The following is a 24,373-nucleotide window of genomic DNA, read 5'->3' as shown; positions in this document are numbered from 1 at the left end:
TTGCTTGTAACCCTTCTTTCTTTTATTTGGCATCACTTAACGCATGTCCTGTTGTTAATAAACTTGTTTTATTTTAATCTAAACCGACCCAGTGCTGTATTTGAATTGAAGTGATTATTAACTCCAGTTAATGTGGCAAGCTGCTGGGTACTGGCTTGGAGCAAACAAACCTTATTATTCCTCTGAATGGTCCAGGAGAGGGCTAGACTTTGCAGAGCACACAGTTTTGGGAAAATATGGGAGTTGAGGGTGTTTTAAAATCACATAGATGTTAGTAACCAAGGCAGGTAGATACCAGTGTGTGGTTGTGGTGTAACAAGCAGGCTGCTGGAATCAGAGTGCTGAGGCAGAGCTGCTTAACATATAGACACTCAGTACATGCTTGTCTGCTGGCTCTGTGTTCCAGGGTTACAGGGCAAGTGGTAGCACAGCTCCTCACTGGTCTGAATTGCCCCCCAGAATGTGACACCCATGCAGCTTTACTTTGGCCCTCATATGCATTATGATGTACTCTTTAATTACACAATCCGGTATTTTACATAGGACCCCTGGTCCATTCAGTGCACAGGACGGATCTGCTCTTGGGATGAATCAGAGTTGTGTAATGAAGGAGTCTGTTGTCTGTATGACCCCTGCCTCATTAGTTTCAGAAGTTGAAATGTGAGTAATGAATGAGGCTGGTCTGCAGGAAGAGAAGGGATTGTCTTGTGGTTAGGGATTTGAATGTCAGCCCGGATACTTGGATTCTATCTCTGCCTATGACCTTGAGTTGCTATGTGATGCTTGGGAAGCCACTTACACCAGAATAAAATACACTGTACAAGAGTTTATTGCATTTTCTTTTAATTCAAGGTAATTTGTAGACATGGTTCCTAACTGATTCCTATCAAGAGATGCTGCACTGGAAGAAATTAGCAATCTTCTCTTAGGGGAAAAAATCAGCCAGCCAAAATTTTTGAAAAGAAATACACAAGAGTTATTATAGCTAAATTGTTACTAGACAGAATGTTTGCAAAAATTTAATGAAGTGTACAAATGGCTCTTTACATTACTCAGAATTATGACCAGAGAGCTCTGATGCTTGGTAAGAGACACAAGATCACCATTACTGGCACAGCATTGTACATCAGATCAGTCCTTCCATTCTGTAAATCTTAGAACTGAACTATGATTTTCATAAATAGTGCTCTACGGAGTCATAGAAATGTTGGTCTGAAAGAGATCTTGAGAGGTCATCGCGTTCATTTCCCTGCACTGATCCATTCTGGCCCTTTGTCAGAACTGGACACTTTTTTTTTTAAATTCAACATGTTAGCAAATTATAGATAGCACAGGGTTTGTGACTTTTACACATATTTGCAATAAATTGGATCAACTGTCAGTTATTGTTGGAGACCTGAAATGATCCGGCTACTTTGCTCTCATTAGGACACACGTCTGACCCTGTTTTATTTCTTATAGGTAAAGTAATGCTCTAAAGGACTACTGCAGATTTGATTGTCATAATTTATTTCTTCTTACCATTGCTTTTCTAGTTATAGATAAGTTATTCTATAGACTCAAAATTTACCTAATGTGAGTCAGGTTTATTTTTCAGTTTATAAATCTCTGAGAGATGTGAGTTTGGTGAAATTGCATGCAGAGTTACTTAAGTGAGCAATCTTAGTACAAAACTCTGATTATTCCCTAGGTTTGAGTCTTCAACATATTTATGGTTAATAAATCTTCTGCAAACAATCCAAAAACTAATGCTCTCAGAGAAGGAGAGCTGCGAGGGAAGGTAGTAAAGATGACTTGCCATAAAGCAGTGTGTAATACCTCTCTCTGTCAGCCATCTTGCTAGAGCTATGAATGTGTATTATTGGTATGAAACCTGACATCAACCATAATGTACCGATAGTACAAGATAATCCCCTGGAACAGGCTTATTATAGGACTCTTGCATCCATGACAACATTTTAACTTGCAGTATAATAACTTATTACTTTTACAAGTTTTGAGGAAGCATTTTTATTGTTCTGTGGTTGAGTAGTATCTGCATTTAGTATCCATCCTGAACAACATTTGTGAATGCACAACATGCCAGTGCTGTGTATACGCTTATGTAGAATTCCACAATGCAATAGTTTGCTAGGAGAGAAACATCCTTTATATTTCAGTTCTTCAATCATCCGCTTTGCTACGAATATATTAAAAGCTGATACTTGGGTTAGGGCGCTAAGTGTTGTTTCATGGTATAGATGCAGATTAAAGGGAGGGAAGGGACTGCTGCCTACCTTTCCACTACAACCATTAGGGCTTGGAGAGAAATTGCAGGGGCCACCATAAGTGTTCAAAAATCATAACTCAGCCCCTCGAAAATCATGAGATTGTCTAAAGACCATGAATTTTTTAAAAATAAAATAAATTGTGTTTTTTTTTTCTTTTTTGGTGGGGGGTGCACTTAGATTATGCTTTCAAGCTTTTTTTCTGCAACCATGAAGCTTAGCAACTGTCTAATTTTAAATGGAATTCTCACATAATCACAAGATTCCAGGAGCTGCATCTTTCAGAAAAAACCCAAATATCACAAGGCTTGCAATAAATAGCAAAATTTGGCCACATGGCTGAAAATTGCGGCTGCTTCCCTGAAATAACTGCCCTACCTGCAAGTGACAGTTTGTTGCGTGCTGTGCTGTTTAAGTGGATTCAGTTGGCCCAGCAGGTGAAGGAATCTATGCTCCCCTTTTACATAATAGAAGGGCAGGACAGAAATACTTCCTCAGTTGCCCCATCTCTAAGAGAAGAGAGAATAAAACAACTCAACCTTTCCAGCACCCTCTTTACATAGAAAGAGTGGAGAGGAAATGGAATGAGAGAAGAGTGTGGGAAACTGGTTGGGATGGAATGGAGAGATTAGGGATAGGGAAGAAGAGGATGGGAAGAGCATGATATGGTGGCTACAACGGAGGAACAAGATATAGGGAAAATGGAGAGCCAAGAATGAAGACAAAGTAGGGAAAAATGTAGGAAGGTCTTGGATGAGGTGGCGTCGTCTGGGAAAAAGAGTGTCTAGGTGTTTAAGAGTTTTGGAGGCTCATACATTTTACTGGACCCTGCTTATGGTTAGCCTTAATCCATCCCTGCTCTTCAATGACTTTTATTTTTCTCCTTTAGTGTGGAAATTAAACTATAAACATCATATTTACAACTTGCTGTGGTGTGATCTCTTTATTTGCCTATATTATTGGTAGGTAAGAGCGGAAGAGTCTTCCCCCCCCACCTCTTGGTTTCACCATTTGAGTGTGGAGGGTTGGGAGGTATGTGAGTGACTGTAGATTAGTACAATAAAGAACATCATGTTTGATTGCTCACAACTGTTCCTGCAAAGATTCACTAAAATAAGATAAATCTGAATAATAATGAGTATTTTTGGTTTCTGCACCTTTTCACTGAAGTGCCTCCCTTGTGTTGCTCTCTATCAGGATTCAGTTTCTGTCAGTTTCTACTGAATATTTATTATTCTCCAGCTGTACAATAGCCACCTTCTTTCCTGATCTCGGCACAGACACTGTTTAGAAACTGTGTCAGACTTTTTCTCTCCAGGCTTGTAAATGTTTTTATTACAGTACTGTGGATAACTTCTTTCCAAGTTATCTGCTTGCCTAACTCCAGAAATTCAGTCTTTTAGTAGAGGATTACAGTAACTTGATGCTTTTGTCCCTCTCCTCTTGTTAACCTTCCTAAATTCCACTTTGTGTAGAGGAGTACTTGTAAGATGGAGTCCAGTCTATCAGGTTATGCCATATGCTCTCAATAATGTTATTGCTAACCAGTGTGCTATATTTCTATAGCCTTCCAATACATTGCAAGGATGATCAAACTATGCAGTCTCAGATGAAGCTTTTATTATTTTTTCCTAATTTATACATACATCCAGTATGCACACTCTTACAAAACTTTTTGAAAGAGGTTTGAGTGGTTCACGGACAATAAGTCATTTGATACAATTCCACATGGGAAATTATTAGTTAAATTGGAGAAGATGGGGATTAATATGAGAATTGAAAGATGGATAAGGATTTGGTTAAAGAGACAACTACAGTGGTTCATATTGAAAGGTGAACTGTCAGGCTGGAGGGAGGTTACTAGTGGAGTTCCTCACGGATCTGTCTTGAAACCAGTCTTATTTAGCATTTTTATTACTGTCCTTGGCACAAAAAGTGAGTGTGCGCTAATAAAATTTGTGGATGACGCAAAGTTGGGAGGAATAGCCAGTATGGAGGAGGACTGGAATATCATACAAGATCTGGATGACTTGTGAACTGGAGTAATGGAAATGGGATGAAATTTAATAGTGCAAAGTGCAAGGTCATGCATTTAGGGACTAACAACAAGAATTTTTGCTATAAGATGGGGACTTAACAGTTGGGAGTGACAGAGGAGAAGAAAGACCTGGGTGTATTGGTTGATCACAGGATGACTATTAATGTGATGCGGCTGTGAAAAAGGCTAATGCAATACTAGGATGCATCAGGCTAGATATTTCCAATAGAGACATTATACAAGGCACTGGTGAGACCTTATCTGGGATATTGTGTGCAATTCTAATCTCCCATGTTTAAGAAAGATGAATTCAAACTGGAAGAGGAGCAGAGAAGGGCTACTAGGATGATCCGAGGAATGGAAAACCTACCTTATTAAAGGAGACTCAAAGAGCTTGGCTTGTTTAGCCTAGCCAAAGGAAGGCTGAGGGAAATTGCTCTCTATAAATACATCAGAAGGATAAATACAAGGGAGAGAGAGGAGTTATTTAAGTTAAGCACCAATGTGGACACAAGAATAAATGGCTATAAAGTGGCCATCAACAAGTTTAGGCTTGATAGTAGGCAAAGGTTTCTAACAATCAGAGGACTGAAGTTCTGGAACAGCCTTCCTAGGGGAGCAGTGGGGGCAAAAAAATGTAATTGGCTTCAAGACTAAGCTTGATAAGTTTGTGGAGGGGATGGTATGACAGGACTGCCTACAATGGCATGTGGCCCATCGGCAACTGCCTGTAGCAAAAATACCCATTGTCTCTAGACAGGACATTAGATGGGGAGGGCTCCAATCTACTACAGAGAATTCTTTCCCAGGTATCTGCTTAGTGGGTCTTGCCCACATGCTCAGGGTCTCACTGATCACCATATTTGGGGTCGAGAAGGAATTTCCCCCCGGGTCAGATTGGCAGAGACCCTGGGTTTTTTTTTCCTTCCCTACAGCATGGGGCATGGGTCACTCGCAGGTTTAAACTAGTGTAAATTGTGAATTCTCTGTAACTTGAAGTCTTTAAACCATGATTTCAGGACTTCAGTAACTCAGCCAGAGGTTAGGGGTCTATTTCAGGAGTGGATGGAGTTCTCTGGCCTGCAATGTGCAGGAGGTCAGACTAGATCAGCAGTTCTCAATCCGTGGGCCGCATGAAGTCTAATTAACACACAGTTGCAACCCAGCTTTGTGCTAAAGGATGCCAGGCCATGAGGCAGGATCCGGGTTCCTGGCTGACCAGCCCGGCGCAGCGCGGGTCCAGGGTTTGGGGCTGCCAGCTGGCCCCGCGGGGTCAGGCGTACATGCAGCCAGGTCCAGGGTCGGAGCTGCCACAAGGCCCCGCACGACAGGGTCCAGGGTTCCTGCCACCTGGCCCCCTACCCAGGGCTCCACTCTGTGGAGGGCTCTCTGGGCGGGAGTTGCTGGGCATAGGGGGGGGGGGGGGGGGGGGGGGGGGGAGAGCATGTGCTGTGGTTCTCAACCTGCAGCCCACAATTATAAATAGGTTGAGAACCACTGGACTAGATGATCATGATAGCCCCTTCTGACCTTAAAGTCCATGTGTATATGAGAAACAACTCTATATGGCAGTGAAATTCTGGATAGCTTTCCCTTTGATTTCATGCTGTTACTGTTGTTTTGAAGGATTCTAGTGATACATTAAGAACCAAAAAATAAATGTGTACATGTTTTCCAGTATTGTTCCAGATACCAAAGAATTTTAATTTTATTATCCTTTCAAGTCAGAAGTTATGTAAATTGTGAATGCCCCCCACCCCTTTCTGAATAACAGTCATGAGTAATCAAATAGTAAAATAAAGTTATCTATGTATCTAAATGCAAAGTCTTTGTTGTTAATATTATCCAGGAGGAAATCACAGGTTAAAATAATGTTTTTTAGTTAAGCAATCCAAGGCAGTAAAGGCAATTTGTCACATCAGACTGACTGTTGGAAAAGAGATTGTCTTGCGAGTTCTAGTGGGCTGTTGTACAGCTGCAAGAGTAGTTCGGGTGAGGCACAAGAGGGAACTTTATACACCCAATAACAGCTAGAGGGAGCGTGCCAGTCGAGTGTGGATTGACTTCTGCCACTGCAACGTCGTGAGAAAAGATACTTGGCTCTTTAGTTACAATGGTTTAAGGAGACTAACTTGCAGACCTACTCTACTACTCTAAATATTCAGATACAGTGTACATTTTTATGAGATCATGTCTTTGCTTTGTATCATATTGGGGACAGTCATTAAAGGAGGGCCTTTGGTTTGGTTTGTCCTTTGTCACTGGAAGTTTTATGCTTCAGTGGTCTTGATGATGGCAGCGTAGCAGACGGAGTGGTTATCTGAGGCCAAGAAGTTGACAACAATACAGAACATCAAACTGGTATGAGGAGACAAGGTAAACTGGAAGATGTGTTCAACATGACCCCAACCCCAAAATCATGTAACCCTTTGAATACAAGAGGCAGAATCCTGGTACAGGATAACATCTTGAACTGTGACATTTTAATATAATTGTTAAATTTAGGCTTCTCGTCAAAGTTAATTAGCTTTAGTGGAACCATTTTGGAGCTGTGGTACTTTTTGAGTAGGTAACCTTCGGAAGGGTATGCAAATCCCACACTGGGTAAAACAGGGTTAATGATCTAATGTGGGCTCAGTTGTCCCTGCTCCAGCACACCCGTGAGAGACATCAGACCCTGGAGGGAAGTGTTCTTTGACAACTCCAAAAGGAGTGTACTGCCTGGGCTCGGCCAGAGGGCTGAGCCTTTTAAGCCTGTACTAGTTTGGTGGAACACCTGGATGTTGCAGAACAAAAAAGCCATGTGAGTGTAAAGGCCCAGCCCAGAGCTGAGGGGACAGGATGGGGAAGGAATATGGTGGCAGTACCAGAGTAGCATTCTGTCTGCACAGAAAATGGGCATCATCTTGGTCTGTTGCTATTAAACCAGCAAAGTGGGAATAGCTATAAATTAGTTGTACTTCCCACTAACTTCTGATTGGTTTTAAGGGTTTTAGAACTGGTAATATCCAAAAATTATAGTTATTTCATTAAGTTTTGCAGTATGTCCTTGTAGTATTGTATCCCATGCTGAGCAGTTGGAAAGGTTACTGACTCAGGTGAAAGGTGTAATATTACAGCTATTACTCAGTATTAAGCCATCATAGCCCTCTAGTGTAAAGCACTAAACCTACCTTTTATTATTTCTTTTTAACTACTATACAGAGAACTCCACTGCCTGGGCCAAGACAATTCTGATTTCTCTTTATTCACTTCCCTAATAACTTAATACGGCCCTTCTATTGTACCCCATATTGCATATACTTACTTGAACAACCTCTAGGGACTCATTTTCTGGGTTGAATTTTAATGTGGTCCATGGGAAATTGGAAACACTCCTATACAGCATCTTTGACTGTGAATAACTAACTCCCTCTGCACTGCACCACTATGAAATTACCTTTCTGTGTCTGCATATATCTGCACATATAAGTTGAACTTAACCTTAGAAGCTCTTGGACCATTTTTCTATAGACTTATAGGAGTTACCTGAATACAATATATATTTAGGTGTCTAACATATGAAAATGTTTAGCCTTAAAGTATCTTTGTCTGTTTCCTCATCTCTAAAGACTGGACAATGATAGTTGCCTACTTCATGGGGTTGTGGGGAAGCTTCATTCACTGTTTGTTGAACACTTTTCTGGTCATCTGTTAGAAGTACAAAATGATGTGGTGATGGTGGTTCCTGTTGCTTGTTGAAATATTGTCCTTACCGTCCTCTTTAAATGTCTCTATCCTTAGTTTTCATATCTCTTCAGTAAATAATGAGATGGATGCATTACACACTATGCACATCACTTTTGTTCTTGGGACATCAGCTGTTCTTCGAGTAGATGTAGCCATACATTCCACTTAAGTATATGTGTGCCTAGCACACCGGAGCTGGAGAAGTTTGCCTAGCAGTACCTGCAGAGGGGCAGAGCTCGCACCTTGTGGCTGTAGCCCCTCCCCGGCTACGTGAAGCAGTACTGGCCCCACCCTCCCTCCCTTCTTACCACTCAGGGCTGGAGTCAGAGCTCTGTGGTCTCAACTTCACAACCTGTCAACTAGTTTAGATTTTTTCTCTTGTTGTATATAATTAATAGTGCCCTTTGTGTTAGGGTAGTGTTAGTTGTAGTAGCTTGTTTCCCTCGGTGATGTCCTCATTGGAGTTTAAATGTTGTTGTTTGTGTGGGAGAGTTATTCCCAACAGAGATCCTCACACATAGTGCTTGCTCTGTCTCAGTAAGGCCCATGTCAGTGAGCTTTGCACGGTCTGCAGATGGTTTAAGAAACAGACTCAAGTGACTTGAGACTGTTGCCTGAAACAGCTCCTGATCAAACAGGCTATGTCAAACAGGCCTGCTTCAGTACCGAGGCCCTCATCGGGTCAGAGATCATCCTCAGGCTCCGAGAGCACTGCCACTTCACTCTCCGGAGCAGGCACATCTCCAAAGAAACAGGAGCTATTTCCTGTCAACTGCGCCAAGGAAAAGGTCTCATAAGACCAATCGAGACTGCTCCAGGTGTTGGGGTGACTCTGTTCCTGAGGGAGGTGGAAGTGTAGACTGACATGGAGCTGATGCATGTGCGTGGGATGGCGCAGCTACTTCTAACCCTTCCCTGGTATCTAGTAGGGAGGTTGGAAAACGTATACTGTTGACTCCGGTTCCAGCCTCTGGGCATATGTTGAGTGATGATGAGAAAGATGCTGGTACCATCTGTTTCCATGTGGCAGCATACCAGGCAGCTACCTACCTCTTCTGCCTTTTGGTCCCGACCTCTCCTTTGGTCCAGGACTTTGCCTGTGCTGTGTCAACTATAGCCCCTTTGATTGAATGAGCTGCTGAACCCTTAGTTCTGTCATGTCAGCATTGCACCTCAATGTTGGGGTGGAAGATGGCAGCCTTCATGGGGCCCAATCTGTTAAATGAGATTTCACAATGAATGCCATCAACTCGGCAACTGAACATCGCTCAGCGATCTCCCGATCATCAGAGCAGCAACTCAACAACCCCAATGTTCCCCTTCCACAGGTTGTAGAAGTACGGCTGGCACCAGGATTGGGGCTCAGTACAAGGAATCTGCTCAGCACTACTGCAGTCAGCACGCAGATGCTTCCATGGCAACATTCACCGCTCTCAACCTTGGTGCAGTCAGACACTTGAGTACCACTGTGCACTTCAGGACCGATACTGCTTCTGGCACCAGCATGTTTGGTCCTAATGGTATTACTTCCATTGGTAGCGCCACTTTCTGCCTCATTATGGGTCATGGATGAGTCTGACCACCTACTTGCTCCTTCTGGTCTTGCTCCACTGTTATCTCTGTGATCCTGAGGTTCCTCTCTGAGGTTGTCATCCTCCCACTTGCCATCACCTGACCAGCACTGAGGGCTGCTGATGGAATGTTACGGGTACCAGGATTGGCACATGTCTCATGGTCAGGATGGAGGTCCCTGGCCCAGTGTCTAATGGCCACCAAAGCCTTATCTATGTCAGTGGCCTCCATGGAATCTGTGGGATGCTCCTCGATCGTGGAGGTCTTGCTCTTTGTCGCACTCATAGGCAAGATCACTGGCCAGGTCTGCAGTGGTGACCGTTGATCCACCACAGACCCAGGCACTGGTGATCCTTCTTCCTATGGAGCCTCCAGAGTTGTCCTGACCAGGTCTGTCAGCCCTGGAACAGGATCTGGCTTTGGCTCAGTTAAGGGCCTTGTCTTCATTTCTGGACAATGCTGTGCTGCCTGGCTCATCCTCCCCTTCAGTACTGGAGGATTCTAAGGCATACAAAGACCTTTTGCAGCATGTAGCTGCTGCCCTTGGTGTCTAAGCAGAGTTCTTGCAAGACAACACCCACAAATTGGTGGACAATCTCAGTGACATTTCCATATTGGACATTTGCAAGGCTGCTACGTGGTCATCAGTACATATGTTCATGAACCATTACACCATAACCACATCTTCCAGGGCAGATGCAGGCTTTGGTAGAGCAGTCCTGTAGTCCCTGTTTACATAGCCTCACCTCCTGGGCCGAGGGATATTGCTTGAGAGTCACATAAGTGGAATACATGGCTGCATCCACTCAAAGAAGAAGAAACGGTTACTTACTGTAACTGGTTCTTCGAGATGTGATGCAGATGTGTATTCCGTGACCACTCCTCTATCCCCTCTGCATCAGAGTCTCATGTCCAGGCATTCAGTGCTAAGGAACTGAGGGAAGATCGGGGCGGCACCGCCTCATTAGCCAGTTGAGGGGCTATGGCCATGAGGCATGAGTGTTGCCCCTCTACAGGTACTGCTAAGGAAATTTCTCCAGCTCCGGTGCACTGGGCACACACACACTTAAGTGGAATACATGTCTGCATAACATCTCAAAGAGCCACAGTTATAATCAGTAACCATTTCTTGCACTTGTGCATGGATGCAAAGCAGTGGATTATATGAGATGCATATCAATGCTTGCTGCATATTAGGGGAACGAACCCTTAATGTTTTTTTTAAATAGTTAGATGAGTGAAAACATACCATCCAGCTGAGAAGTGACAGCAGCATCTCTGGGTAAGATCATAAAAATTAAACAAAGAATGAAAACATGGGACCAGTTTGCTTGTAACTTTAAAGATAGCACTTTCTAAAAAAATCTACTGACAGATAATTTCAATGAGGGTCTTTAGTGAAAAATCACATTTCAGTACCAATTAACAAAAGTGATTTTTCTCACCAGTTTCATAATACTTAGTGTTTCCCATTCTTCTGGAGTTATATATTACTTTTATTTTTATACACACTATAATATTTTAATTTGGTGATTATTGTTTATCTTGCTTATAACCAGCCAGGGATTACATAAAAGGTAGAATGGTATCTAATGTTGTAAATTAATATGTACCATAAAATCACATATTAACAAATACATTTCTTTGTTACAAATAGCAACTTAGATTACTAACACTAAAATGGATTTGCTTTTCACTATTATTGTTGTTTGTTTATCATCACTTTAATTTTCAGGGTCTCAGTTCTTAATATTTGGGTTGCAAATGGAATTTTGGGGTGAGCTATTAATGGAAGATCGAGTGGAAGGACTTCAAGGGTTTAAAGGAAAATAAATGGCAGTCAAGACTAGTGTCGGCATTGCCTTTCTTATGGTGTGAAGCCCAGGACCTTGTAAGATTGAAAAATGTTTCATGTAAAATGTTTTATGTTATTCTTTAAAACGTATAAAATGTTGCCATCCATATGATTATTTGACAAGATGGAAGCACTTTAAAGGCTAAATTAATTTTCCCCCCTTTGCCTTTTGCAATGAATAATCAATAGGCTGTTTGGGTTTTTTTTCAGATAACCTTTTTCATGCTACTGTCTGCGGTGTGTGTAATGTTGAACTTGGCTGGTTCCATTCTCTCTTGTCAGAATGCTCAGCTGGTAAACTCCCTGGAAGGCTGTCAGTTGGTGAGTAATGAAAAACCAACGCTTTTAATAAGGGCAAAGCCTTTTCTTTTTCGGCAATCATAAAATTATCAGTTTCATTCCTGTCATTGCATGTGTCTGTTATTTGATGCTGCCTTTAAGCCTAAAACATGATTATTTTGTTGGAAGAAACTTTAGAGTAAAAGTGCTACAGTCTTTATAAGATATTGTTTCCTCAAAACATAAGCTGTTACATTAGAAATGTGTGCTTATACTGCAATAATATAAGGGAGACACCAATACACAATGGGTGAAATCTTGGCCTCAGTGAAGTCAAAACTCCTGTTGACTTCAGCAGGACCAAACTTTCTGCCAATCTCTCCTTCTCTAGCCAATGGAGTTTCATGGGCATGCTGTTAGTTATGTTTCAGTATCTATGCAATAATATTTTGGTTACCAACTTTACTACTACAGTCTGCTTTTAAAAAAGCTTCCAGTGTAAATACATTACCTATGGATCTAGTCTGATAACAGAGAATCATAAAAATATGAACTTATCAAGGCATGTATACTATGACTTAAAAAAGTCATATGGTGTGCAGGTATATATTAGATTACTGTATGCTAACCCTTCAGCGGGGAAAAAAGTATAGATCATCTGTAAGAATATTTGTGACAACACTAATAAGGTATTAAGAAATATATAGAGCTAAATTAATCCCAGAAGTAAACCCACTGATTTAAGGAATTTAAAGAAGATGAGGGGGAAATAACACAACTTTTGTCATGAATGTGATGGTTCTTGGTGTATCTAGGACTATGTCAGATTATTACCCCGGTCTCTAGAGAGGAGGGGGTCTTCCTTGTAGTGGCTGTGTGTCAGCTCCCTAATACCACCAGCATTTCAGTCTCCTCTGGGCTGTGCCATCACTAACTTCACCTTGCAGGATAACAATAGGTACACCCCAACCCCCGAGTGCCCGTGAATCATTCCCCTGTTTTGTCTGCCCTAATACTGGCTACTCACAGAAGTTCCAGATCCTTTGCATCCAAAAGTGCAGTGTACCTCAATTTACCAGTTTTACCTTAAAACACCGCTCCTCATAGGTCATGTTTTCTAGACTTTTAATAACTTTTATTGCTCTTTTCTGGACTGTCTCCAATTTGTCCACATCTTTCCTGAAATGTGGTGCCCAGAACTGGACACAATACTCCATCTGAGGCCTAATCAGCGCAGAGTAGAACAGAAGAATTACTTCTCGTGTCTTGCTTACAACACTCCTGCTATTACAGCTGTAGCAAAGTGAGACTGACCTGTGCAGCACTTCCTGCTGGTTATCCTGGGAATTATCTCGATTTCAGCCCAGAGCGCCTTCTGCTGGCCGGTGGCTCACCTGCCTCAGGCCCCATGTCCCGCCCAGACCCCGGTGCCCTTTACCTCGGGGTTCTGCCCCTGCAGTACCCCTGCTCTGGGTCTCCCCTCCCAGGGGAACCCCCCCTCTAAACCCACCTTGCCTCAGTGGCTGCTGCCCATCATCATCCAGTCCCTGCTCACTGGGGCAGACTGCAGTCTGTAAACCACTCATCATTGGCGGGGGAGAGGGGGTTGGACTTGCTGCCTCTGCCTAACCCCGGCTGCACCTTTGCAACCCCAGTACCTGTTTTGGCCTTTCGCAAGGCCCACAGCCTGGGGATTTGCTTAGGGCCGCCCGGCAGGGGGGCAAGTGGGGCAATTTGCCCCTGGCCCCAGGCTCCGCAGGGGCCCCCACGAGAATGGCTGAGGCTACCTCCCCGGCTCTGCCCCTCTCCTGGAGCCTCAGCACATCCAGGAGCGTCCCTGGCTCCGGCGGGGCCTGACCTCCTCCCCGCTCAGAGCCGTGTGGTAAGGGGGCGGGGCTACGAGCTCCAGGCCAAGCGGCGGGAGCTCAGGCCCCACTGGAGCTCACAGCCCCACCCCCTTACCATGTGGCTCCAAGCAGGGAGGAGCTCAGGCCGCACCGGAGCCACGCTGCAGCGCTGTCCAGGGACGCTCCTGGATGCGGCGCGCTGAGGCTCCGGGTGAGGGGAGAGCCGGGGTAAGGGGCCTGGGACCGGGGGGGTTGGATAAGGGGCAGGGAGGGGGCAGAGGTTGGGGGGGCGGTCAGGGGACAGGGAACGGTGGGGTTGGATCGTGGGTGTTCTGGGGGTCTGTCAGGACTCGGCGTGGGGGTTGATGGGGTCGGGGCAGTCAGGGACAGGGAGCAGGGGTGGAGTCATGGGGTGGTGGTTGTGGGGGTCTCTGAGGGACGGTGAGGGGACAAGGAGCAGGATGGGTCGGGGATTCTGAGGGGGGCAGGCAGTCAGGGGGCAGGAAGTGGGTGGGGGGCGGATAGGGGGCAGGGCCAAGCTGTTTGGGAGGCACAGCCTTCCCTACCCTAAAGCTCATTCAGCAGTTTGAGGCTTGCAGAAGAGCCAAGCTGTTAGCTTTTCCATTAGGGCTGCCGTCCCTTTCACTTCTCAAATGCCAAATTATAGTCTATATTTAATTTCAGTGTTATAGGGAGATTCATGTCAGGGGAGGATAGCTTCATTTAAAATTAGCCACTGGGGGAGGGATCACATGAGAAGAGCAATATCCTACACCACCTACCTCCTTCCCAACCCTACCAAGGAAGACCCCCCTCCGCTGCATTCCCTGAGGCTTCAGAGGGGTTAATTCAGTGGTTCTCAAACTTTTGTACTGGTGATCCCTTTCACATAGCAAACCTCTGAGTGCGACCCCCCCTTATAAATTAAAAACATTTTTTATATATTTAACACTATTATAAATGCTGGAGGCAAAGCGGGGTTTGGGGTGGAGGCTGGCAGCTCGCGACCCCCAGTAATAACCTCGTGACCCCCTGAGGGGTCTTGACCCCCAGTTTGAGAACCCCTGGGTTAATTTAATTTTAGCACCCTGTGTCCATTCACATGCATGTGCTATTTTGAGCATTTCAGTTTTCACAACATAGGCTCATCCTAGATTCTGGAACAAGCTCAAATGCTCAGTTCGTGGAGTATGTACATAAGCTGTACTAAAGACAAACCCACAGTAACCGTCTCCAGTTTGTGAGGGACCCCATGGAGCCAGTCTCTAGGAAACAGATAAATGCATGGAGGTTAAGTCCATTAATGGCTATTAGCCAGGATGGCTAAGGAATTGTGTCCCTAGCCTCTGTTTGTCAGAGGGTGGATGGAGATGGATGGCAGGAGAGAGATCACTTGATCATTAACTGTTAGGTTCACTCCCTCTGGGGCACTTGGCTTTGGCCATTGTTGGTAGACAGGATACTGGGCTGGATGGACCTTTGGTCTTACCCAGTATGGCTGTTCTTATGTTCTAACCTAAATGAACCCAAAGTTACGGAGACAGATATGAGTCAAGGAAGCCAGCAGAGTATCCGAAACCTGGAAAAATCTCTGAGTGGATGGGCTCAGGCGTTTGGTCACAAGCTGAGGTGGTTCAAAAGTTTTGGATTTTTTTTAAGCAGAATTTTTTTATTGTTTCATTAAACACTCAAACACAGCAAGCAGCAAATATACACTTCTGAAACCCCAAACCATATTCAGGTTTTGGCAGACTAATTTCAGCTTCTCAATTAAAAAAACCACAACAATTTTTGAAGAAAAGCAGACATTGTCCGTGGTTTTTTCTGCTTTTTAAAAACCCCTAGTTTTCGATCCAAAAAAAGTTTTGACAGAAAATATTTGTCCAACCCTCTGGCCTTTCCCCAGCTCTGCTCTGTACCCTGAGTTCCCAGGCAGCCCAGTCCTTCTCCATCCAAAGCTGGAGAGAGACTGCCTCAGCTCCTGACCCCAGCCTTCTTATATGTGCCAGCTGGGCCCTGATTTCTGGCCACAGCTGTGCCTGCCTTCCCAATCAGCCGATTCTTATTGGCTCTCAGCTCCAGCCCTCTCCAAGGGCTGGCTTTTAGCCCTTTCAGGGCCGGAGCGGGGTGACTGCCTTGCTACAACATCCCAGAATGATGTTTGCTTTTTTTGCAACATTGTTGCACTGTTGACTCATATTTAGCTTGTGATCCATCTCGATTATCACTTCAAAGTTTTTTCTTCTGCTGCTACTGATAGCTCTTCTCAATTGATTGGCCTCTTACAATTGGTATGCGTACTTCCACCTTTTCATGTTCTCTGTATGTATAAATATCTTCTGTCTGTGTGTTCCACTCTATGCATCTGAAGAAGTGAGCTGTAGCCCACGAAAGCTTATGCTGAAATAAATTTGTTAGTCTCTAAGGTGCCACAAGTACTCCTGTTTTTTTTATAGATTCAGTATTAGCAATGAGACAGAAGTCTGAAAGATTGATACTAAAGAAAGAGTAACTGCTTTGTGGATTTATTGATCCTGACAAAGCATATGACTTGGTTCGACAGGCGTTGGTTTTTGGAGTATTCAGATGAATGAGAGGGTTAAGCATGTAAGTCTTCAGGATAAGGGACTAAAGCATTGTCTAAGGTAATTGGCAAGGTTTTAAACTACTGTAATTGTGACCTATAGGCAGGGTGATTAGACAGCAAATGTGAAAAATTGGGACGGGGGTGGGGGGTAATAGGTACCTATGTAAGAAAAAGCTCCAAAAATCAGGACTGTCCCTATAAAATCGGGACATCTGGTCACTTGTAGGTCGTTATTTTGGAAATGACAGTTCATTGTAAAGAGTATCTTGAGACTTGTATCTAGACAGCTACATATTGATCGGTATGTGGTAGTCCATATTTTCAGATAATGAAATCTTGGCACATCTCTAGAGTAGGACAGTATTTAAGAAAAGGACAGGCTGTGGACAGTGAAAGGGAAAATAAATAATTTATCCCTTTCTTGGTCAGATAAGCTACTCTTCATTTGCTGCCTGATAACCACCTCTTGAGGTTGCAGTGGAACTTTCTTAACTGGCCCAGGAGTAGTTAGAAATGTTACACTGTTTACTATATATAAAATACTGCACAATATAAAATTGTGTTTAAAAATGCTAAATTATTGATTTTGACTTTTGATTGACCACAGTAAAATATTCATGAACACACACAATAACTGAGGGGTTTGGTAATGCAATATAAAAGATTACACCTGAGTCACTTGTATGACTTGAAATTTGGTCAGTAGTAACAAACTGTTCTTATAATTTGACAGCTGTTCAGTGACCTGTATGAACAGAATTAATGGTATAAGTCCATTCTCTGGTGGAGAGAGAGCCTTACTATGAAAACAATGCAGTTGGCACAAAATGTTCACAGTCTTTGCTGAGAGGATTGAATGGGAATGGAAACTGAACAGCTGTCTTACCAAAAAAGGCAGATTCTTGTATGCAATGCTATGTTAAATGTTAATACTTAGTGGTAAAGAGTATGGTAGGTTGAAAAAATGGAAAATTAATCATTAACTTTTTTCCCCTTCTGGTAAAATTTAGACAGGTAATGGGATATCATCATCATTGTAAGCAGATGTTGCATTTTAAAAAAAGTTCTTTCATACGGCGCTAACGTTCTGCATATGCCATGAAGAATGTGTACCAAAACTGTGAAGTCCTGTTTTCAAAAGTGACTTAAGCACTTGAAAATTTTACCACCTGGGGGAGGGGGGGGGAAGATAAACATAGCTATTTTCATTATTTACTTTTTAAAAAAATTATCTGTGGAAAAAAATAACTTTGGGTTGCTTTTACCTGCTTACACCTAAAACTGGAAGCCCTTGACATAAGGAATTGCATTTTAGGTCTACAGTTGACATTTTAGTAATATTATTCCCCTGAAAAAATTGTTTCTCCTGTGCTATAAGATCTGTTTGAGTTTAGCTTTTCAGTTTTTCTGTATTAATTATTTTAATCTAAAGCTGTTTCTATTTCTGCATTTTCTATTTTCCATTTATCTATTTACCTTTTATTAACTAATGAATTCATTTGCCATGACTATTGCCCCCAAATCCCCAAACTAAGTAAAAGAGTTAGTTTTAAATGAATGGTGTTCACTAATGCCTGAACTACAATCAGAGGTGCATCTCTTCAACACCTTCCAAAAGGCTGAGCGAATCTTTTTACGTTCTAGCTATTTAAACCAGACGACAAAACCTTAAATTATTTGCCTCCTTTTGCATTTTAATAAAACATTCTGTTTTCAGCTCTGGACTTTCAAATATTTTTGAAATGAATTGTCAATAAAAAAGAAGGTTGTCAGAAAATAATAGATTTACCGCTCTAGGGTTGCTTCACCTGAAATATCAACTAAAGTTCAGAGGCACAAAAATATGATAGAAATGAAAGCTTGAGAGAGAAAAAAATTATTAGTATCCTTGTAAAGAGTTGGCTTGACCCCTTCTGCAGAAGAAAAATCCATGACAGGGGTCTAGGGGAGGAAATCCCCATTAGACTTCCCCCTTGCACTTACCCCCTTTGGCAGGGGTGGCTCCAGGCACCAGTGCAGCAAGTACATGCCTGGGGCGGCAAGCCGCAGGGGCCGGCGTGCCGTTAGCCGTGAGGGCGGCAGTGAGGCAGCTTTTGGCAGCATGCCTGCGGGAGGTCCACCGGTCCCGTGGCTTCGGCGGCAATTCGGCGGTGAGTACGACGAAGGTGCGGGATCGGCAGATCACTCACAGAAACGCTGCCAAATCCACGTGAGCAGCGGACCACCCACAGGCATGCCGCCGAAGGATGCCTGACTGCCATGCTTGGGGCGGCAAATAACATAGAACCGCCCCTGCCCTTTGGAGAACAAACTCTGGGCCCTGCCCAACAACCCTTCAGATGCATCACTATCCATAGCTCCATTGGATTGTCTCTGTGCCTAGCGGCCTGTAGAACCATAGGAGATACGTCTCTCCTTAAGTATCTCCTGGGGAGATATTATTTTCCTTGGAATCTGCTTAGCCCTAGCCTGCTCATGGTTGCTGTCCAGTCTCTACCCATGCTTCCAGCATGGCCCAAGCACCCACAAAGCACTTCCAAGGTGACTGAATGAGGATGTGCAGCTGTCAAAATACCCTCTTCCCCACCGCTCTCCCCCAGTTCTTTCAGCATATAGGTATACACGTATATGGTGTATATGTGTGTGTGTGTGTGTGTGTTTATATATAAACATATTGTGTATATAAATTCCCACAGAAAACAAATTAACTTAGCATTCATGTTGCTTATATATATTTCTTCAAAACAGCACCAACACTAGCAATCAAGCTAATGATCAATTAAGGTATCTTGCCTGGAGGTTGGCCATTGTTTTGGATATGCATCAGCTTTCTCAGCTGCACAGAGATACTATTGCCCTTCCTAATACACACACACATTCAATAATACGATCATCAATTTATGCATCAAAGAAATTAAAATCACACTGCAAGATACAATATTAACTCTGACCTTCCTGTTACATTATTGAATCATTTAATGAGAATTGTAATCTTAAAGTTACAGAGTCTTATCTCCTCTCCCTTCTCCATCCATGTAAACATCATGGATAGATGAGTGTTATCAGGGAGACAATCTTAACATCTCTGTGTACCGTATACCAGATTGAATACAAAGTTGATTGCACTTAGACATTTCTTAACTTTTACAAGCTTCTACTATATATTTACTTTGTGACTTTAAAAAGATTAGATTAGCTATTCAATTACTCCTTCAGTTGCACTGACAGGTCATCCCTAAGATAATAAGAAGTTAAGGGAGGGGAACATGTCCTCCTAATTTCCCAGTGGTTGCATTTATAATCCCCACTCATTCAACAGACTCACACCAGTTCCGTTTGATGCCTCCCACAGTACTATGTGATTGAGCAATTTTTCTCCCTTAACCATAATATTCAGAATAATGACACAGTAGACAATGCTAATTATTTAATCACAGATATAAAACACAACTTGGTGCTGATTCTTGATAACTAGACATGGTTGAAAATTTTCATATTTGGACATTTTTTGACAAAAAGGGGAAAATGGAAAAAAATCAATTTTTTTTATCAGTTGTAATTGTCAGGTCTTAGCATCAAGTCATGCTTTATTTAAAGGAAGAAAATCTAATTGGCAGAGACTCTCCGTTCCCCTAAGTACTCTGAGGATTGTTTGATGGCCTTTAATAAAACAGAGCTCATCTATTGTTCTGTGATCCATTCTCGTGCTGCACCTGCCTGTAGCTAGCTTTCTTTCTGCAGTGACCTCATTTCCTTGCCTGCAAATCACATGACCATATCATCATACACATTCAGTGCATATCTTGGTTGTTATTTGGGATTCTGACTCACACTTCATACATGTCCTTTCACTTTCAACTCAGAAATGCAGTGCTGTCTTTCAGTAGTCGCTGCAGGTGAATAGCCATACTCATGATACAGTTGCCAAAGAATGAACAATTTCATATCAGTCGTGTATTTTTCTTGCTATGACTTTGGTATCATTTCCCATTCCTCTCTCTCTCTCTAGCGCCAAGAGCATTTGGGGAATGTTATGTATGTACTTTATACAGTCAAAACAAAACACAATCTTCCACATAGCTTTAATCTAATTCTGTGGCTGACTCATGATTTTATGGCTATATGTAGGTTCTTTACGCTAAGTCCGAATAAAAACATGGATACAGAATGTACAAATATGTGAACTGCATTTATTTTAAACAAATAATTGAATAAAATAAAATAAATATTTATTTTAAACAAATAAGCATCATTAGACCCAATCCTCCATACCTTGCATGTCTGTTTCTCTGATTTAACTTTGCTTGGTAAGTATCAGGAATTTGATAGCCCAGGCATGGGACTCATTTTGAAACAACATGGTTTATGCTTTTTAGGAGGGCATATTGTAAATTAGGGTGCTTTGTGCCATGATTGGCATTCTGAATTATGATTCAGGGAGCTAAATTAAATTGAAGCACAGCTGAGTGTTGAGCTCTGAGAACCTCCAACGCAAAATAGACAGTCACTGATCAATTAGATCATATGTTCGATTGTTTAAAACAAATTTGCTTTAATTTCTTTTTAAACAATGATTATTATTAAAATGGGATAGGCTTGGTGGTAGTGAGCTTTGTTAATAATAAATTTAGAACTAAGGTTGTGTTTTTTAATTGTAAATATAATCTCAAAGAGAGAGGCAGTTCTCAACCAGCGGTCCGGGGTCCCCGGGGGGGCTGCGAGAACGTTTCAGGGGATACGCCAAAATGAACCAGAAAGGAGGACCAGTGTTAGATTCGCTGGGACCCAGGGCAGAAAGCCCAAGCCCTGCTGCCTGGGGCTCTAAGCTGACCCTATGGTGTGGGGCCCTGGCAGTTTCCCTGATTGCTACCCTCTTATGCCGGCCCTGGCTTTTAATTTACAGGCTATACAGAGAAACAGTTGTGGCACAGGTGGGCTGGGGAATTTTTACAGCATTTGGGGGGCGGGGTCTGAGAACAAGGTTGAGAACCCCTGATTTATCCTTCCTTGAGGGGAGATGTTCCTTCTTGCCAATGTGACTGTTATTGGAGTTATAGCTTATGATACTAAGGGTATGTCTACACTACGAGAGTAGTTCGATTTTACTTAAATCGAATATGTGGAATCGATATTGCAAAGTCGAACGTGTGTGTCCACACTAAGGACAGTATTTCGACTTTGTGAGTCCACACTAACGGGGAAAGCGTCGACATTGGAAGCGGTGCACTGTGGGCAGCTATCCCACAGTTCCCGCAGTCCCCGCTGCCCATTGGAATTCTGGGTCGAGCCGCCAATGCCTTCTGGGTAAAAAAATGTGTCGAGGGTGCTTTTGGGTAACTGTCGTCATCCATCCGTCACTCCCGCCCTCCCTCCCTGAAAGCGCCGGCGGGAAATCAGTTCGCGCACTTTTCTGGTCAGTGACAGCGCGGACGCCACAGCACTGCGAGCATGGAGCTCGCTGCGACCATCGCTGCAGTTGTGGCCGTTGTCAACGCCTCGCAGCTTCTCATCCACCTTTCCCAGAGGCAGATGCAGATAAATCGGGCGAGGAGGCTACGGCACCGCGGTGAGGGCCTGAAGTCTGAGAGTAGCACAGACCTGTCAGAAAGCACAGGACCCAGCGCTGCGGACATCACGGTGGCAATGGGTCATGTGGATGTTGTGGAACGGCGATTCTGGGCCCGGGAAACAAGCACGGACTGGTGGGACCGCATAGTGCTGCAGGTCTGGGATGAATCCCAGTGGCTGCGAAACTTTCGCATGCGGAAGGGGACTTTCCTTGAACTTTGTGAGTTGCTGTCCCCTGCCCTGAAGCGCAAGGACACCCGGATGCGAGCAGCCCTGACTGTCCAGAAGCGAGTGGCCATAGCCCTCTGGAAGCTTGCAACGCCAGACAGCTACCGGTCAGTCGCGAACCACTTTGGCGTGGACAAATCTACCGTGGGGGTTGTTGTGATGCAAGTAGCCAACGCAATCGTTGAGGTACTGCTCTCAAAGGTAGTGACCCTGGGAAACGCGCAGGCCATCATACATGGCTTCGCCGCGATGGGATTCCCAAACTGCGGTGGGGCTATAGATGGAACTCACATCCCTATCCTGGGACCGGAGCTCCAGGCCAGCCAGTACATCAACCGAAAGGGCTACTTTTCAATGGTACTGCAAGCACTGGTGGACCATAGGGGACGTTTTACAAACATCAACGTCGGATGGCCGGGAAAGGTTCATGACGCTCGTGTTTTCAGGAACTCAGGTCTGTTTAGACGGCTGCAGGAAGGTATTTACTTCCCGGACCACAAAATAACTCTTGGGGATGTGGAGATGCCTATAGTCATCCTCGGGGACCCAGCCTACCCGCTAATGCCCTGGCTCATGAAGCCCTATACTGGCGCCCTGGACACTGAAAAAGGACTCTTCAACTACCGGCTGAGCAAGTGCAGAATGGTGGTGGAGTGTGCTTTTGGCCGTCTCAAGGGGAGATGGAGAAGCTTACTGACTCGCTGTGATCTCAGGGAAACCTATATCCCCATTGTTATTGCAGCTTGCTGTGTGCTCCACAATCTCTGTGAGAGCAAGGGGGAGACCTTTATGGCGGGGTGGGAGGTTGAGGCAAATAGCCTGGCTTCTGATTACGCCCAGCCAGACAGCCGGGCGATTATAAGAGCCCAGTGGAACGCGCTGTGCATCCGGGAGGCTTTGAAAGCTAGGTTCCTGAGTGAGCAGGGTAACCAGTGACTTTTCAGTTTGTGTACAGAGAAGCTGAACCTGCCCCCGTTTCTTTACCCACTAAATATTCAGTATCCTCTCCAGTTACATACCCCGTTCCCCCCCCTTCCAACACACGTGTAAAAATAAAATCACTTGAATTTTGTTAATGAACACTGTTTTCTTTATTACTGTTTTCGTGGGAAAGTGTTGAACCTGGGACGCAGACTCTGGTGGGGAGCGGGTGTAGTGTACTGATGCAAATGACGCTTCCAAACTCCAGGAATGACAGGCTCCGCACTGGTGGACTGGTGGTTTCAACGGACCCTGCCACCCCTCCTGTTTGGGACTCTGTGGGGGGGGGGCTATGTGACTTTGTGGCAGGGGGAGGACGGTTACAGATCCCCTGCTGCGTGGCTCTGTGATCCAGGATAAGGACCGATGCATAAGATCTGTAACTGCCCTCCCCCGCCACAAAGTCACAGAGCACCTCCCACCCCCCACAGAACACTAAAACCACCTCCCAGACTGACCAGGGTAACTAGTGACTGCAATGTGTGTGTGCCCTGCTGCTGAACCTGCCCCCGCCTCTGTACCCTGGTAAAGGTGACTCTCCTGTCCAATTACCAACCCCCTTCCCCCCCTTCAGACAGACTCTCCTCTAAGAGAACATGATGGAAACAGTAATTAACAGAAACATATTTTTTATTAGCAACTACACATGAAACTGGGGGGTGAAACTTGGACGGGGGCTTGTGTGAGGCGGGAAGGAAAGGACTTGTCAAATTTTGGGGAATGAGAGCTTTCTAGTACTAGAGCACTCTGCAGGGGTGGAGTGAGAGTTTTCACGGACTCTGCCGCCCCTCCTTCTTTGGACTTTGGGTGAGGGGGGTATGGGACTTGGTGGCGGGGGAGGGCGGTTACAGATAGACTGCAGCGGGGCTCTGTCCTCCTGCCTCCGGTCCTGCAGAACATCCACAAGGTGCCGGAGCGTGTCCGTTTGCTCCCTCATTAGTCCAAGCAGCGTTTGAGTCGCCTGCTGGTCTTCCTGCCGCCACCTCTCCTCCCGTTCCATGTGTGAGCGGTACATTTGGGACAAGTTCTCCCTCCACTGGGTCTGTTGTGCTGCCTGGGCTCGGGAGCAGCCCATAAGTTCCGAGAACATGTCCTCCCGCGTCCTCTTCTTCCTACGCCTAATCTGCGCTAGCCTCTGGGAGTGTGATGCCAGGCTGGGTTGTGAGACAGTCGCAACTGTGGCTGTGGGAATGGGAAAAAGGGAGTGAATTCCTCAGAAAGATAAATGTAGTTGTGAACAAAGAACATAGTCTTTCTCTGTGAACAAGACCATGCACAGCACCTATCACATGCGCACTCAGGACAAGGTCGAATTTTCGGCCTTCGCATTCAGTGCCTGGGGTCTTGCACTGCAGATCTGAGAAGCGGGGCAGGACAACGGAATTTGTGTAGCAGGCAGACATGGTAAGCCGTAGACTTGTG

The 24,373-nt window shown here is 44.3% G+C and overlaps 1 protein-coding gene across 1 annotated transcript in view; it reads left to right on the top strand.

Annotated features, from left to right (window-relative positions):
• FAM189A1 (family with sequence similarity 189 member A1) overlaps nucleotides 1-24,373 on the top strand; it is a 431,767-nt gene that overhangs the window by 277,497 nt on the left and 129,897 nt on the right. Inside the window, exon 3 of the mRNA XM_026648452.1 lies at nucleotides 11,672-11,782. Within this exon, the coding sequence (XP_026504237.1) occupies nucleotides 11,672-11,782 (111 nt within the window). The remainder of the gene's footprint in view (nucleotides 1-11,671; nucleotides 11,783-24,373) is intronic.

This window comes from Terrapene carolina, unplaced genomic scaffold, assembly GCF_002925995.2.
Source record: "Terrapene carolina triunguis isolate 2854851 unplaced genomic scaffold, T_m_triunguis-2.0 Scaffold67, whole genome shotgun sequence".
In the NCBI taxonomy this organism is placed as follows: Eukaryota; Metazoa; Chordata; order Testudines; family Emydidae; genus Terrapene; species Terrapene triunguis.
Note: the sequence above shows the minus strand (reverse complement) of the source record. Positions and strands in the feature narration are given on the sequence as shown.